Source organism: Pseudorasbora parva, chromosome 10 (genome assembly GCF_024679245.1).
Source record: "Pseudorasbora parva isolate DD20220531a chromosome 10, ASM2467924v1, whole genome shotgun sequence".
Classification (NCBI taxonomy): domain Eukaryota; kingdom Metazoa; phylum Chordata; class Actinopteri; order Cypriniformes; family Gobionidae; genus Pseudorasbora; species Pseudorasbora parva.
In genome coordinates, this window is record NC_090181.1 from 14196228 (window position 1) to 14214430 (window position 18203).

The 18203-nt window shown below is 34.8% G+C and overlaps 1 protein-coding gene across 1 annotated transcript in view; it reads right to left on the reverse strand.

Moving 5' to 3' along the window:
- The window catches only part of sh3yl1 (SH3 and SYLF domain containing 1), a 30161-nt gene that overhangs the window by 10452 nt on the left and 1506 nt on the right, over positions 1-18203 (reverse strand). Inside the window, exons 2-7 of the mRNA XM_067455230.1 lie at positions 9308-9418; positions 7887-8000; positions 7375-7439; positions 4707-4819; positions 2553-2681; positions 2264-2414 (exon numbers count right to left, since the gene is read on the reverse strand). Of these exons, the coding sequence (XP_067311331.1) occupies positions 2264-2414; positions 2553-2681; positions 4707-4819; positions 7375-7439; positions 7887-8000; positions 9308-9418 (683 nt within the window). The remainder of the gene's footprint in view (positions 1-2263; positions 2415-2552; positions 2682-4706; positions 4820-7374; positions 7440-7886; positions 8001-9307; positions 9419-18203) is intronic.

Consider the following 18203-nt stretch of genomic DNA (forward strand, 5'->3'; position numbering starts at 1 on the left):
ATTTCTAATACTGTGATACTATTGTGCCATTTACAGAACTTTTGATTTACCTTCATTCCAACTTATAAAACTAATAAAAGTACATACTTGTTACTACGACATGGAATCCCTTGGGTTGTTTAGACCTGATTTCATGAGACCACTGTTTTTTTCACATAACCCCAGTGACCAAAATACACCACCCGAAATGTGAAGTGCCAAGTGGAAAGCCTATATTACTGTCATCTACAGTGTTTTATAGTCTGATTTATAGTAGCCATCAAATGAAGATCACAATCATCTTCTAATGTGTTGAAAGACTGTCAGCAGATTATATTTCTTAAGCTTTATGTAGGCGTAATTTATTATTTTCTTCATTCCGAATTCATTGAACTACTGCATACTTGTAAAGAAAGTTTGCACTTTAATGTTTGCCACTAGAAGGGTTCTTGTGAACAACTCAAACAAAATGAGTCCAAAAAATAGTTCATGACTGAAGAAAAAAAAACTTGAGTCAGTGGAAAATAGTGTGACTTTAAAATCTCATCAAGTAAGAGAGATTAAAGTAACTTAACCCTTCAAATGAGTGATGCTGTCAGTCAAATGAATGTGATGTTTTAGCATGCAAAGACATATAACACGGGCAATTTAAGCAGAGCTAAAGAGTAACTGGATGGGTGAGGAATATTTATTTTGTTGCTAATCCGTTGCTAATTTGTTGCTAAACTATTTCAACAGTGGGCTATTCAAGATTTTTTTCCATTAAATTCCTTACTATATTGCTGCACACTATGATTCTTAAAGGATTAGTTCATTTTGAAATAAAAATGAGCCCATGATTTACTTACCCTCAAGCCATCCTAGGTGTATATGACATTCTTTTTTCAGACAAACACAAAGAATATAAACACAAGTTATATTAATAAATATCATAATGTTTCCAAGCTTTATAATGGCAGTGAATGGGCTCACAAGATTGAAGCTCAAAAAAGTGCATCCATCAATTATAAATGTACTCCACACAACACTGGGGGGTTGATAAAGGCCTTCTAAAGCTAATGCAATTGGTTTTTATAAGAAAAATATCCATATTTAAAAATGTATTAAGTAAAAAAATAAAAATTCAGGCTTCATCCAGACCGCCTTCCTTATTCAACTTACGAAGAAAAATGTAACGCCTCTTGCAGTTCAAACCGCTTACGCTGCGTCCTACGTCACATCAGTTACACTTTTTCCATATGTTAAATACGGAAGGCGTATATATGTATATGTTTATTAATATAACTCTGATTGTGTAGACTGGGTAAACCCAGCCTACACAATCTCCCGGCAATTGGATTTTGCCCTGCAGCTCAGGCTGGAAACCTGTACATTAGTTTATCCTGCTTCTGTTACACATTTGCAGGAACCAGTCACAGACTGGCTTATCCATCTGGCGCACCATGGATCGATGATCATTGATCACGCATGGTCTGATGGCTTGAAAGGCCTATCCAGTTGTGTTCAGAGTCATTTGAATTATGCCGTTGATTCACACCTCTTGGGTAGTAGAAAATACATTGCACACTCTCCAGACCAATGCTCATTTTTAAAAGATTGAGCTTGGTCTGGTGATAGCCAGACAACCGATTGTGTTCATCAGAAAGAAGAAAGTCGTATACACCTAGGATGTCTTCAGGGTGAGTAAACCACTGGGTAATTTTCATTTTAAAGTGAATTAATCCTTTAAAGAAACAAATGTATGAATTCAATATGATATCAACAATTCTTCTTAATTTGATGAGACTCTCCTTTCCCTTTCAGCTGTAAAGTCAGTCTTGTGATTCATGTAGTCTGCTTGACTCTAGAGATTCATTTTGTTTGGACACAGTTCATGTAAATGAGCAAAAAATAAATAAGAACAAACGATTCACAACCAAGTCCCTGTCCTGCATTTAACATATATAGTGACAGTGAAATATTTAGTTAAATGCTACTCCATCACTATTCTTTTGTTTTTGTTGATTATGTATTTGTTAAAAATGGAACGGTTCAAGTATGATGCTATCACCCTGATTGTTAATTCATTCAAAACTTTCAATGTCATGAAAAAGTCAGAAAAGTACAGAAAAATCACCAGACAAAAATCACCTATATATATATATCTGTATAATATCTGTATGTAGTTGCTTGTAGCTAACTACTTTTCAAAAGAGTAGCAGGATTTCAACATTAAATGAATAGCTTACAGCTTTAGTTTCAACAACATGGAGCCAACATGGGGCAGTAGTGCACAGAAAGAAACCTTGCTTGAAGCTGGCATGTGTTTGTTCTGCCAGTCGGTGGTGTATTTCTCTGTGTAGTCCTGCAAAATAGTGTACAAATCATATGCTTCAGGTGGGGGTTCCACATCTCCATTGAGAATAGCAGAAGCACGGATGTCTTGGCCATAGAACCTATTCGAAAGTAAAGCACACATAAGATATTTAAACTACACAATGAAAACACAAAAGTAGGTCAACATGTGAGGTAACATCAGTGCCTGAGGGCTTTAATGCAACATTTCAACTCTTTAACCTATGACATGTGCTTACTTTCGGTTGGTTTCTTTGCGCTCAATGAGGTAAGAACCGACGAGAGACACTCCAGCGTAGAGGCCACGAGATTTGCAGTACGAGTAGACCGCCGCTGTACTGCGAAACGCCACATCTGCCTCCAAATTCCTGTCAAATATGATTAGTCAGACTTGTATATGTGCAAGGAATAAATACTATACAGTCAAAGATCATAGTGGAATTGAATGGGAGGATGAAACTGCACTAAGGGTAATAGTTACTGGGATTTGTTGAGAGTACATGCAGACTCCGCTCTCCTACGTACGTCCGCTCAATTTTATTTTCCTTCAGTACTCCGTCTGTGGTATATTCTCTGGTTTTCTCTGGTCAAATTTTAACCGTCCAATAAGCGAACAGAGGGAGTGGCTGAGAAAGATGACGTTATGTCGCGCGCTAGTTTGAAATGACATACGTCACGACCAAACGTTAATGATTGGTTATGGCAGATCCAGAGTAGCTTTAGTATTTGTGATTTCAAACTAAAGAAGACGCATACAAGAACTCAATTCAGTATCACACACTATATGAGAGTCGAATTGAGTTCTTTTTTACGTCTTCTTGCACTTGAAAATGGTTTTAAATCACATTAAAATGCACACACAGGAATTGATAAATGGAATCGAATTTTTAAAGCATCTGATTCTAGAATTGGAATCGATTTTTGATTCCCAACTCTATTTCTAACATTAGGAAACTTTGGAAAGATGTGCAGAGTTGTAGGTGCTACACAGTCAAAAAAAAGCAGATGATTTGTGTACATTTGGACATATACAGTTGTAAATAAAAGTACAAAGAGAATTTTACAAATTACAAAGAGATCATACAAAATGCTTGTCCTGAGCAGTTTTTCCAATGTTGTTCCGAAAAATCCTCCTGTTCAAAAGTTTTCATATTTTCATAAAATATCTGTTTCATTATCCACTAACTCAAGAACTGTTCTTAAAAGAGACCTTGATTTTGATGCAAACCTTGATTTTATTAAAAGAATGAGATGTGACATTTATATAAAATATATCCTAGTAGGTGGTAGGATGGTTCTATTCCAAAAATAACTCATTTCAAAAGAGCACATACACCCTGCAGTCACTTCTGCCAAACCAAATCCAAACCAGATCTAATCCACGCAAAAAAACAACATCCACATCAAGTGGAATCTTAAGACCTTGTTTTCAAAGCTACTGTAATGCAGCAGACAACTATTTAGTACAATATAGCTTGCAGCTCTATTCTGGCGAGATCCATAAACAACAATTAAAGCAGTGAGAACAAAAATGACTTTCCAAACAAGCACAAACACAGCAGAATCCGTCAATAAAGCTAAAATCACTGATTCACCTCAGAATAATGCAGCTGTCATTTAAACTAGCACTATTGAATGGCTCCTAATGTACAGTATGGACACCCTTCATTATCTATAATTCTCACAGTATTTTCCACACAGGCTCATGCTTGTCAAATTATGAATGGCTGTGTTGCAGGTGAAAGCTTAATCCGTATGAAGTTTTTGTATAAACATGTCATTAGAGAAAATGAGTCCCTTGTGATGTGATAAAGATATAGATGGCTTTTACATTCGGTTGATTTTATTTGTAATTTTCAGTATGAGCAAGAACTTTTTTTTTTATTGCGATCCGTAAATGCACCAAATCGGCAGTTAGACAGCTAATTTATACCTTTAGAAAAATGCTGTCAAAGCCCTCCATCGCCTATGTAAACACTTAAAAAACTTTCTCCGGACAAATAGACTTCAACACTTACATAATGCAACCCACAAATGCTCAAGGACTGCACAAACTTTTTCTCATTCGTCTTCACGCTGCTTTGGCAGGACTTTCATTAAAATAAAAAACAATCATAATATCAATTGCCTAACATAAATCAAAACCTTTCTTCCTTAAGCCATAACCTTTGATTTTAATCAGAAGTCAGCCAAGTGACGCAGATGCATCCAGATAAATAAAAAAAACACTTTAGTAATAAAAGTGTCATTTCAAATTACAACACTGATGCTTAACAGTAGACATTTGCTCAAAGCAAGCGCCCAAGTTTCCAAACCTTCACTCTGCATCATTCTCTCTCTTCTGACCCCTGGCAACAAAATGGGGTACTGCACTGTAAAATCAACACACATACCTGCCAAGAGGCCCAACAGCCACAGTGCAGTTTCCTCCAAGTGTAAGATTGCCTCCTTTACTAAAAGCATCCACAGCTCTCCTCTGATTCAAGATGATGACAAAATCTGATGACTGGAGATGAACAAAGAGGACATGCATCATGTTTTATGTGACGCATTAGAGGGGTGGTTTACCTACAATGCAAAAAAAATAAAAAATAAAATAATAATAATAATAATAATAATAATAATTGCTTTTCTTATTTAATATTTTTGTCTTGTTTCCAGTCTAAATACCAAAAAATTCTCAAAATCAAGATGCATTTACCACACTGCAAAAAATGCTTTTCTTACTTAGTATTTTGTATTGTTTCTAGTCAAAATGTCGCATTGGCAGATTAATTTGCTTATTTTAAGCAAAAACCCCAAAACAAGACAATTACTTTTGCTTGTCTAGTAAATACTTCTAGTTTTAAGAATTTTTAGATGTTTGGACTAGAAACAAGACAAAAATACTAAGTAAGAAAGGCATTTTTTTCAATGACAAGATTTTTTTTCTGGAAAATAAAATTAAAATGAAGTGAAATTAAATTAAATGAGAAGATAGATTATTTAACAAGATTATCTTGGCATAAAATTATAGATATTTGGACTAAGGAAAAATAAGTAAATAAGTAGGAAAACTACTTAGTAAAGTAAAAATTACTTTTCTCTCTCACAAGAAGAATTTTCCTTACACTGAAATTAAATGGTGACCAGGGTATGTCATTTAAAGTCAAATGAATGTCATTTACTTTAATTATTTTAACATTAGACATTTTTAATTTTAAACCAAAAAATGTTTTGTATAAGAACGATAAGAATTTTAGTTAGACTGAAAGTGCCTTTACCTAATTATAAATAAAAACGACATGACTGTCATTATAATCACAACTTTGTAGTATTTTCTGCTTGAATAATTTTTTTATTCGTGCCATAGATGTGCTGTATATAGCAGAATCTCATACTGCCCAGCCCTAAAACATTCAGAACTGCCTATTCTAGTCTCACAACTGATATCACTCTTTCATAATTTTCTCTCTTAATTGATCAAATTAGCTCAGGTTTCTTTAAGCACCAGGCTATGTGATGTGAGTTAGTAGGCAAGTGTGTCCATCATGCACAACCTAGCTATACATCACTCTGACAAGCACTCGGCCAACTACTGTGTATCTGTCACCAGCAAAAAATTAAAAGCTCTATATTCAGCAATAGTTTTTACGCTTTTTAAATGCTAGTTGTTGTCAAAAGATTTGGACCAGATTCAGACATGCTCTAGTTTTAATGCCTAAAGATAAAATCGATATTTCCTGTACTCCCTTGCTAGTTATCAGGTGTGTTGCTACATACTGAGACACAGAGACCGCAGTGCTATCCACAGCGCCTGAAGGCTACTCGGGAAATTAATCAAGACTGTCAAGATGCACAGGCGCTCGGTACACAAATGACTCATCTTAACTGCAATCCAAGGTCAGGAAACAAAGTGCAACTTCTGCCTGATGCTGACAAATGACCTCGCTGGACACATGCACAGCGATTTCCTGTACCGGAGATATGAGGATCCACTTTATGCTTTGAAAAATGATGAAGCCAGCACTTACAAATAGCTCCCAACAAAATGCTGACCTCTGGTTTAGGGAAAAGGTCATAATGAGTAATTTATTATGGGTAATGCTTTTACGGATCACCTTGCAAGATTCAGGGAAACTTACTGTTAATGTGACTAATTCAAATCAAAAGAAATACTATTATTTTGGGGAGCACCTGTTTATTAGTAAATGACGGTGAAAGACCATCCGTAGAAGTCATTTTATTATAAATCAAACCCAGGTGACACTGCATTTGACAAAAGTAAAGTGATTTTCATGACTAAGTCCATCAAGTGTGGGGACAACTGCTATGTTTTATTGATTTTTGCTAACTTTAATAAATCACACAAAGGTATATCAATTAGTTTTCTTTAAACTTAAAGAAAATTAATTGGTTTTCTTCATAATTAAAACTAACCTATAAGATTATTCCCGATTAAATATTGTAAATGATTGACGGCTCTAATAACATATATGTTTTATTAAGGAGATGATGGAAAGAAAAAGAAATACAAAACAAGACAGCCAAGTCAGACAGGGCAAATATTTTAGTGTCTTGAAGTTCTTGTCTATGCATGACTCAGACAATCTCGATGGAAAGAAAACATATTTTTTTCATGACATTGCATGTGAAGTCATTTACAAATTATACCCTGATGAAGAACCTATAGTGTCTGCATACAGAGCATTATCCATCGGCATACAGCATAGTGTAGTCCAAGATGTTCATCTAATACATGAATAAACATGTTGCTCAACTGAATTCTCTGATTCAGCACAAAATACATGGGACCTGAACAGGAAACTTACCATGTTCCCTACGGTTAAGTCCTGTCAACACCTAACTTTAGATGGTTTTATGATCATTCATTATTTATTAATGTTTTATAACTCTCTGATCAAAGACAGTCTACTAAAGAACCCAAGAGAATTTTAAAGTAATGAAAAATTCTCTTTTCTCTCTCTCTTTTTTTAAGAAAACTACTTTGACAAAAACCCAATACCTTAATTTATAAATTAGTAGTTCTTTTCGAGAGTATGGAGTCAAATAAAAACTTACTTCCAGACCAATTTCAAATCCTCCACCAAGTCCTGCAATTCCTATTGCTGAAGGAGCAGACCATCCTTCATAACAGAAAGCAGAAATCAATTACACAATTTAACATTAAATTAAAAAATACAACACAACCTTCACTTGTTATATACTGTCCATTATAACAGCTAATACCAATGTTTAAATACCATTGTATATTGAATAATGTAAAAACAGAAACACTGACATACATAAAGTCAGTGAAGCTCTAAATGACCTTAAGGAGTGTTTTGTTTATTCAGTGTAGAATGTTGCTAAGGCAGCTGCCAGACATTAATTACACCCATTAAACCTCCCTATTTTCTCAAATTGGTCTATTTTGTTGTAATAGTTTAGTTGTGATTTAAACATGAAGAAAAATGAAAAAGAATGAGTATAAAGTATGTCACAAACCTATATGATCTCCTGACTTCACCAATCAAATAAACATATAAATATATTTGATGCTAAGAATAAGGACGTCAATAAAACCCACTTACTTCCATCAGTGAGTCTCGCAATCACTATCCCACTGCCGCCTCTCGCAGTGATCATGAAACCTGCTTTGAAGACTGACAGGATGGCCAGTCCCTGAGCCTTGGCAATGACATGAGCTGGTGTCAGGTTGTGGAAAAGATAGAAGTAAATGAATACAAGATATTACAATTGGACTTGTGCAGGCAAAAACTGTTCTGAATCTAGACACAAAGACTGAAATATAAAAAAACTAAATCAATCTGCAAATGCAAGATGAAACAGGTAGGCAGAGTTGATTGGTGCATTGTGTTTTCACACAGGTGATCACTGCGTTTCGCACTGATATGGTGAGTTGCATTCATGTCACTTTCTGAAGACATGCGTGAACAGATACTTGGCAGTGGACTGTCAGAAAGACTGCTAGTCTTGTACACAAATTACATCAGTCAACAGAAATGCTAACTTTGAGCAGTTAATAGCACTTGCAAGTCTGGCATGTGTGCTATTACTGCATCAGGATTAGTCTAGGAACCATGGCTTCAACAAGTAAAAATGTATGAATGTAAATGCATATACATATCAATATATCAAAGTGGCATTTGTTTTTTTGGCACAACACCATTTTAAAACATTTCACTAAAATTAAAGGCACACAATGTAACTTTTTTGTTCAAAAAGTTAAATAATGAGTCAATACATCATCAATCCCTGATTCACTATGGTAAGCCTATAGTGTTTATAGAAATTGAGTCCATAAAAAGAGAAAAGTGGCTCTGGCTACTTTGACGCAAGTATGGTTTGGGAGTAGGAAGTGGCAAAAAAAAAGGTTGACATGGTACATGCTAAATCTCTAACCTTTTAAATAGAAAAACGCTGAACAGAGGAGAGTCAGCTGGCAAAAAGAGAATGCGTCAAAGCTCGTAATAAAACAAGAATCAACATTGTCTTGTCGGAGATGGCCAGAACTAAGGGATTTTAAATGCTGCACATGTGCAGAGAGGTTTGGGCTTGTTTTTTGCAAATGATTAACCTTGTGCACACAGCCGCTGATTTAAAATACTTCAAATTCATTAACGGTGTGTCCAAAAATGTGTAGTGTCTGAGTAGGTACTACTTTAAATTTGAACTTTTCATTTCAGAAGGAGCGATTAAACTAATTAATGTATATATAAATTATATAAGAATTTATAGATTCAATTTAGACTTTTACCATTCATAAATGATAAATCAATATTAAAAATGTGTGACGCTTTTTAATGAAACATTCAGTGCTTTTACACAAGGTTAGATCATGGTACTGATCCATAAGTTGTCTGACTTTTAGAAAAGATTCAAAAAAGGAATCACTTGAACTCGATTCATTTAATTTATCCTCATCATAACTAAAAGACACATGGTTTTCTATTTCTAAATGGTTTATGACAGCAGCAACAACAACAGTTACCTGGAATAAGTTTGTCAGGTCCCATTCTGTTGGATATTTCCGTGAACTCTCTAAGGATCTTGCCGGCCTTCTTGGCCTCAGACTTTAGGTTAGCAGGGATAGGGTTATTCACTGTAAAAGAAACATCAGAAGATACATCATTTTCTCTTGCTCTGCATTCCAACAATCTGAAACCAACATCAAATGTCTAGTAGACCAAATTTGTGGGATGTTTTACATCTTCCTGGATGCTTTCAGTTCTGCTGTGTAAAATGACTCTCTTGTGGCATTTGTTACTATGAACCTGAACTATGTTACAAATCCCAATAAGTAGGCTATAGGCAATATTTAACCACTTGTTCAAGGTGACTAGATATGAAATCACCACAATTGGCAGATCCTCTATTATAAAGTCTTCATTTTATTATGACAATCTGTTCATTATTCTTTAATACATCAAATGTCAACATAACCAAATAGTTATTGTGCTCATCTCACTGATTATCTGCACTAATTATATTAGCCATACAGTCAGTCAGTGATTAGTATGTTAATATTCATGCTGATGGCTTTGGATTAAAAAAAAAAGAAAAGTGTCTCTCACGACTGTCAGATTTGCCTTTCCTTCCTGTTTTTACTAATTAAATCTTATTCAAGCCCATCTACAACAAGCCATGCTGACACTGATGCATTGCTCACTGTAAAAAAATAATTCCTGTAAATTTACAGGACAATTTAACAGCACAATGTGGTGTTCATGTAATAATACTGTAAGTTACTGTTTTTGTAATGCATTATTGGAGAACTTAGTCCCCTCAAACTGCATGTTTTCCATGCATGAACGTATAATAGAATTCCCAATTAAAACAAAAGAGATGAGGTCAAAGTCAAATAATAGTCTCCAGGATATAATAATTGTTGTTTAACAGAAAAGTTTTAGACATTTTGACAAAAATCTTGGTGTAACTATCAAATAAAAAAATAATAATAAAATTTTCCTTACAACTTGATGAGAGTGTACACATATTATTTTCAGTAGTTTTAAAATATATTTCTAGTTAAAAAATCTTTTTTCAAATACCATGACACTAATAATTGCAAAGATATAGAAAAATATCAGTACTTTATGAGCTAAAACAAAATACTAAAATGAATCACAAATTACACGTATATCTAAAAAGGGCTGTATTCAAGTCACTTGTATGCAAGTATGACTTTTAAAATATAATTAAATAATATGAATCAATATAAAAACTTTATCCGATACTACAAAAGCATTCCTTTTAAATACCACCACACCCTCAATTTGTTAGATAGATCAATGATTCACTTTCTGTGAACTGATTTTTGAGGGATGAATCACTGGATATATTGGGGTGATCAAGCACACTTTTGCAACAAATAAGAGTTGTTTTTGGCAAGTGCACCCTTTCTGTGGTTTACTCAGGGAGGTACTTGCAAAACGTCACTTTCAACGCAGTCTTTCCAGTTGAAGAATTTGTGCAAAACCAGCCACATCAACAAGACGATTCTCCTGTATGCACCTGCTTAAATATTTTAAAATAAAAATATTGGGACAGCCACCAATTAGGCTGTTCTGTCCAACTAATGCTGCTCGAGACATTCTTTATGAGACAGACTTAGATAAGCCACTAACCAATAAGTAATGACTTTATCTTGGCAATGTTTCAATGGTCTCCTTAGGAAGTGGGAGCAAATGTACAGAATACTTCTTGCTTCAAGCAAAAATCAGGTTATAATAACTACATGAATAAACATAATCCACCACACATAGGATTGAAGTTTTAAAAATATATATTTACCATGAAGAAAATTAAATTTGTGACAACTTCTGGTTGATCACTGGTCCAAATGGACTGAATATATTGAACCAAATACATTTTGGCTATAAGAATGTTTGGTATGTAAACATATGGAACGGTTGTGACTTTCTCCTTCTTTTTTTGTACTAAATTTGCCGATTATTCAATTTATGCATTGATTTGCTTTCTTATGTGAGGAATTTGTCACTCTAGAGACCTGGGCCTGTATTTATCAAGCTTCTCAAAGTGCTATTTTAGTGCTGAGAATTCATGAAATTTACTCCTACTTTCAAACTTAAGTATAAAAAGCAAGTTATCAAATTTCTTAAAGCTAAGAATCACTCTTACTCTCCCAGTTATTTAAGACAGCTCGAGAGGTCTCTCAAGTGGTTAGGAGTTGCCAGTAGGGGCTTGTGATGGCGCTGAGGAGACAGAGACGTGCGCAAATCTTTCAAAAGAGGGAGAATGTGTTCGAAATCTTTGACGACAAGCAGTTAATCAAACGGTATCGTTTTTTAATTAAGACATGGATGAAAACATGCTTATCTTTCATTTCAAATGTGTATATTATAATGTATTCTCTTGAAAACTCTTTATTGTCAAATCTGTATTGGATGTAAACTCCTCTTTGGAAATTTACCATTCAATGTGAATTTATCTGAGAATGTTCTTAAATAAGGACATCAATTCAGTGATTGGTTCATGCCAATGACATCATCCAAAATCCCGTTTGTGGCACAGCAAAGTGTCGTAAATCAACTCTAAGACTGACACTTAAGATTTAGTCCTACACTTTACTTAAAGTACGACTGGGATGCTTGATAACTAACTTTTAAGCGCAGCTTTGAGCCAAGAATTTTTTTACTCTTAAGTCAATTCTTAGCAGTGTTCTTGTGAGTGATTCTAAGATGTTTGATAAATACGTGCCCTGTTACCCTTGTTTTAAGGAACACGCTGACTTTTTGGGACTTTAGCTTATTCACGGTATCCCCCAGAGTTAGATAAGTCCATACACCCTTTTCATCTCCACGCGTGCCATAACTTTGCCTGACCCACACTAGCCTAGCTTAGCACAAAGGAGGTAAACGGCTCCAGCTAGTCTACTGCTAGTGACCAACAGAAAATGAAAAATTGCAATTTTCTAAACCGATAGGGACTATACTCTTATTCCTGTGTAATAATCAAGGAACTTTGCTGCCATACCATGGGTGCAGCGGTGCAATGATATTACGCAGCGCCTGAAAATAGTCCCCAGCATGCTCTTGATGCAAGCAGGTTGTCACGTTGGTTATGTTGACGGAAGTTAGCCTATTTTCGCTACATAATATCATTGCACCGCTGCACCCATGGTATGGCAGCAAAGTTCCTTGAATATTATGCAGGAATGAGAGTATAGTTCCTAGCCATATCGGTCTAGAAAATTGCAACTTTTCATTTTACGTCGGTCTTAGTACACAATGTAACTACACATCACAACATGTAAATAGGAAAATGTTGGTGTTATTTTGTCACTTATTCAGCAGTAGGCTAGCTGGGGCCATTTACATCCCATCTTTGTGCTAAGCTAGGCTAGTGTGGGTCCGTCAGACAGAGTTATGGCACGCACAGAGATGAGAATGATATGTATAGACTTATATAACTTTGGTAGATACAGTGAATAAGCTTAAATCCCCAAAAGTCAGCGTATTCTTTTAAGCATAAACTCACTTAATTTTGTTGAATTTCTCAGAAAACAACACATTTTGCATGTCAAGTAAATGTATCTTGATTTAAGGAAGTTTTTTTATGTTGAATTTGTACTGGAAAACAAAAATCCTGAGGAAGAACATAATTTTGCAATTAAATTTAGGGCCCTATGAAATCTGTTTTATAGTTCTATTCTGTTTTTACTTGTTCTGGACTTTCCTTAATGGTTAAATACAATTTAACTGTCTTTTATCCATCTTCGAAACACAAAAGATTTATGTCCCTCCATTGACAGTCTAAGCAACTACCACTTTGATGCTCCAAAAAGTTCCCTTTATATGATAAACTAAAGATTTATGGGTTTGGTACAACATTAGGGTGCGTAAATGATGACAGAATTAAACATTTTTGGGTGAACCCTCTCTTTATGTCCCTTTCATCCAAAGTTTGACAAATTCTGTGACGTTCTGCATTATACAGTAAATTCCATTTTTATTCTGTAATTTTGCCCACATTTTCTGCCTCTCAGAAATCATACGGCCATAATTTAATGCCATTATATTGAATTTAAGACTTTCTGATCCAATTTAAGACATTTTTAGGCTCTACATTTTGGAAAGTAAAATTAAGACCTGCGGAAACCCTGTAGATATTTTATAACACACAATTCTGACTTTATATCACACAATTCTGACTTTATATCACACAATTCTGACTTTATATCTCGCAATTCTTAGAAAAAAGACTGAATCGCAAGATGTAAACTTACAATTGCAAGAAAAAAGTCGTAATTGTCTTTTCATGTTTTTTTTGTGTGGCGGAAACAAGTTTCTATACCATATACTACTTTCACACAAGGGTCACAAGGTTCACAAGGGTCAAAATCACATCCATTTATGGCTCATTTAAATACCAAGCATGAATGTGCAGGATGAGATGCACACAAGTTAGTTTGTTCAAGTTCCTAACCCTATGAATTAGCACAAAAAAAATATGATTCTTGCCTTCACATAAAAACTACCCCAAGTTCAGGACATCACATGAAAAAGCAGATGACTAACAAAGAAGTCATTCACAGTTCCTTCAGATTATTTCCACAAGTAAAAAAGGAGTACCAAGGTCATGTTCTGTTTTTGTACTGCAAAGTGCCTACAAAACATTATTTATTTTAAGAAGCATAAACTGCTCTATCTTAAAAAGAACTGCACACAATGGGACACAAGGTATCTGAAAGTGAACTGGAGTACTGATTTTTATAAGACCAGTTTAGAACTCTCATCAAAATGGTCATTTTACACCAAGTGCTGTTGTGTAATAACAATATCTCATTACATATATAAATTTTAGCAGTAAATGCCAGGCTGTGACTGGTAACACCTCTATGATTCTCTTTCACTCCCGTGTTTTTTTTATCATTAAACAGCTGTATGCTGTGAATTCTTCTCTCATTTGTCATAAAGATCTTGATGTAATGCGCTAGATAAATTTCTCTAGTGAACTGCAGTCAACGTACATAAAACTTCACGCGATTTAAAACTGGGAGATACCTAAAGATTTCTACGTAGGTAACTTATGTCAAATAGCATCTCATCTATCAGATATTCTGCCAAATCACCTCACAAAAGAATGTCTGCCTGAGTCATAGAGTCTAACCTGATCTCATGACGTGGTTTTAAAGTGGATTAGTACGCACTGAGCAATGTAATGGCGCTTTAAGGGATCAGGTGTGCTACAAACAGAACAAAACAAAACATTTTACTAGTGTTAGAGGTGTCTTAGTGATCTCATCTGACAAAACAATATAATTCACACTATTAACGGAGTTACCAAGGCTACAAAAACCCTGTGCAAGCTAAGACATTGACATTTTATTATCATGTTATGCAAATTTATTTATTTTTATTTGGCTGAATTATAGTCAGTATAAGACACCTCAACCATATTTCACCAAATAATTTGTTTATTGATTATTGAATTATACAAGCTCAACAACAAAGCATTTTTGACTGCTGACCAGTAAATAGACTAAACCATTTTTATTTTAGCAATGCATTTTTCTTTTTTCCAAAAAAAAAAAAAAAGTACAATACCGATTCAAAGTTCTGGGTAAGATTTTTTTTTAAAAAAAATATTGTTTTGTTTAGCATGGGTGGGTGTATTAAATAAATCAAAATTGACAGTTAATATTTCTAATTTCTAATAAATTTCTAATAAATGCTTTTGTGCTTTCTATTAATCGTGAATCTTGAAAAAAATGCATCATAATTTTCACATAACTTTTTTAAACATAATAATAATGTTTCTTGATCACCAAATCTGAATATAAGAATGATTTCTGAAGGATCACGTGACACTGAAGACTGGACAGACAACATTGCAAGAAGACTGGACTGGAGTAACAACATTGTAACAATATTTCAAAATAAGTATTTTTTTTAATAAATCAAATAAATGCTGCCTTTGTGAGGCATGTTTTCAAATTTTTTTTTTTTTCATACATTTTTATAAATTTTAATAAAGTTTTTTTTAATTATACAGACCCCAAACATTTAAACAATTCTTTTTGTTCATAAAAAAGAAAGAAAAGTATAATTTTTTTGTGTGTGCAAATTTAGTAATACACAGAAATGCAAATGATGCTTTCAAGACTATGGCATTTTTATGATTAAAAAAAACCTATTTGAGCAAGCAAGATATCATATAGGTATAACAACCTAGCCTAGAAATCTAGACGCACCCTAGCAGCAGCAAATCTAATCCGCCCACGAGTGTCGTCTAGCAACTCTCAATACCCTTCTGAGCTGTAAACCGCTGGCGAACGGCGGTCTATCGAATCAGCTTTGACCACGACTTGGAGTTAAGCTTTTCTCTGAGAAAAGAAGAAAAAACGGCACTGAAGTCATTCTTAAAAAGGGAAGTTGTCTTCTGAGTTTTGCAGACCGGATACGGCAAAAGTTTAATAACTAGCTCTTCTTGGTTGTAGCGCTATCCAATTGCGTGCATGCCGTACAGAGGGAGTTTGAAAGACAACCGTTTATCCCGCCCCTCGGATTGAGCTGTCAATGGTGAGTTTCCAGACCAAACCTCTTAATGTGGGTCTGGCTTGTCAGGCTAATAACGACCATCCTCAAGGCACAAAAATGGATCAGTAAGATCAATGAATATACTTTTTTCTTGTAGCAACACAGCACTAGCCCAAGCAGGGCAACCAAAATGTCAGAAGTGTAGCATCAACTGGACCAAAATTCTTTCACACCGGCCCTGGGTCAGTGGGCCATCCGTTTGAGCCATGCCAAAATCCAAATAATAAGCATATATTATATCACTCATAATTCAAATGGGAAAATGTATATACGTACAGTATTTTGGTCAAAATTCACGTCACTAGTTAGAAGCTAGACAAAATCAGCAGATCCCAACATGAACAGATTGCATGACATGCCTTTATCCTCAAAAAACATTAACAAAACTACACAATATGAAAGAAAATGCAACCCAAATATATTAAATAAAGGTTCATTCCTTTCATTTTAGAGTTAGGATAAACACAGTTTGTTTACTACACAAACACATTGTGGTTAATTATTGGTTTCTACATAGACATTTGCAAACCAAACAGAACTTTGCATATTGGCCTGTGCAAGTCTTAGTTGGTAATATTAATGTCCATGTTTGATCTCAATAATTTTTTGTTGTTGTTATTATTTAGTTTGTACAATAAACACTTTTGGTACTGTGCTGAACCAAATGTGCATGATGACCCAATGTAAAACCAGGGTCCTGAAGCAAAATCATTATGAAAAGCACTGCTAAAGAGCAATTGAAGCACTATTTCCGACCCTAATGTCAGCTGCCACTGAGTAATGTGAGCCTTGGGTCTTTTTCTGATTTATGTTTAATACAAGAATCCCCTCTTTCTGTTCTATAAGCCTACGGCTTTAATACATGTGTCTGCAAAAGAAAAAATGATTACACTATTAAAAAAGGGAATTCAAACACGGGCGGTCACAAAAGCAAAAACAGCACTGAACTTTGTGAACTGAGAACTTCTGGATGGGGATTTGCAGGACTGATGCAGTTCTCTCTCTTACGTGATGAATATTTTCTCAAAAGAATTGAGAACAATAATGCATACTGTAAACTTTGCATTGTATAAATCGTCCACCAAATCTGACAAGAAACAGTAGCAACAAAGCTTTTTTTCTGGGAATCTATGCAAGGTGTATTACTGTCCCCAGGTAATAATGGATGGTGTTGTTTTCCATTCATTTCCTCATGCATGTAAAACCTGTGCTGTGACTGTCATTCAGAGGGGGTGGACTAATAAATGCAGCTGTGATATCAAGCGTAACAATGAGAATATGATTTTTGTGATTACTACTGTACAAATAATTACCGCTTACGCAGATAATTAGTCAACCCAGATTAACATAGCAAAATAAAGCATGAAAAATGCAAATACCTGGGACAGTGCAATTATGTCTTAATTTGTAGTTGGAGGAGATAATGGACAATTACGGATGCAGCATTGATCCATAGAGAGAGAGCGCAAACATCTGACTGTCACTGCCTCTTACAGTGGAGGTTGCTTTAAAGGGTTAGTTCACCCAAAAATGAAAATTCTGACATTAATTACTCACCCTCATATTGTTCCTAACCTGTAAGACCTTCGTTCATCTTCCGAACACAAATTAAGACATTTCGAGAGCTTTCTGACCCATCCATAGATTAGACAGTTATTTAATTAGCACTTTCAAGGTCCAGAAAGTTAATAAAACACTTTTTGTGTGCAAAAACAAACAAAAATAACAACTTTATTCAACAATTTCTTCACATCTGTGTCAACTGTCAATATCCTACTGGGCCAGCTCCTGTGTCAGCATCACATGCATATGCATTGTTGTACTTTTATGTTACTTTTTTCAGCCGGGCTTGTTTTTTTATATAACAGAAAAGTTCTATTTTTGAACAAATGTAAAGACCCTCTCACACCAAAAATTAAATAATAAGCCTCAGGTAACGCTAAAAATGGAAAAATTATACACAAAATGAAAAACTTACAATTTGTCTCAACGTGGGGGCAGAAGAGATGTCATTCAATAAATGGGAAAACAAAATAACTTATGTTACTTATTGAAAAAGTAACTCAGATATCTGTCGTAAATTTTAAAAGTAATCCAATACTTTAGTTACTTGAAAAAGTAATCTCATTACTTAACTCAAGTTACTTGTAATGAATTTCCCCCAACACTGCTCCGAGAACAACATCGGCCAATGGTAAGCCAACGTTCTGGCCTCGCTCTGGTGTAACTTGGAAGTGCTGCACTGCATTTACTACGTCAACAGTGTAGGAGACTGACACAGACATGAAGAATTTGTTGAATAAAGCTGTTATTTTTTGTTGTTTT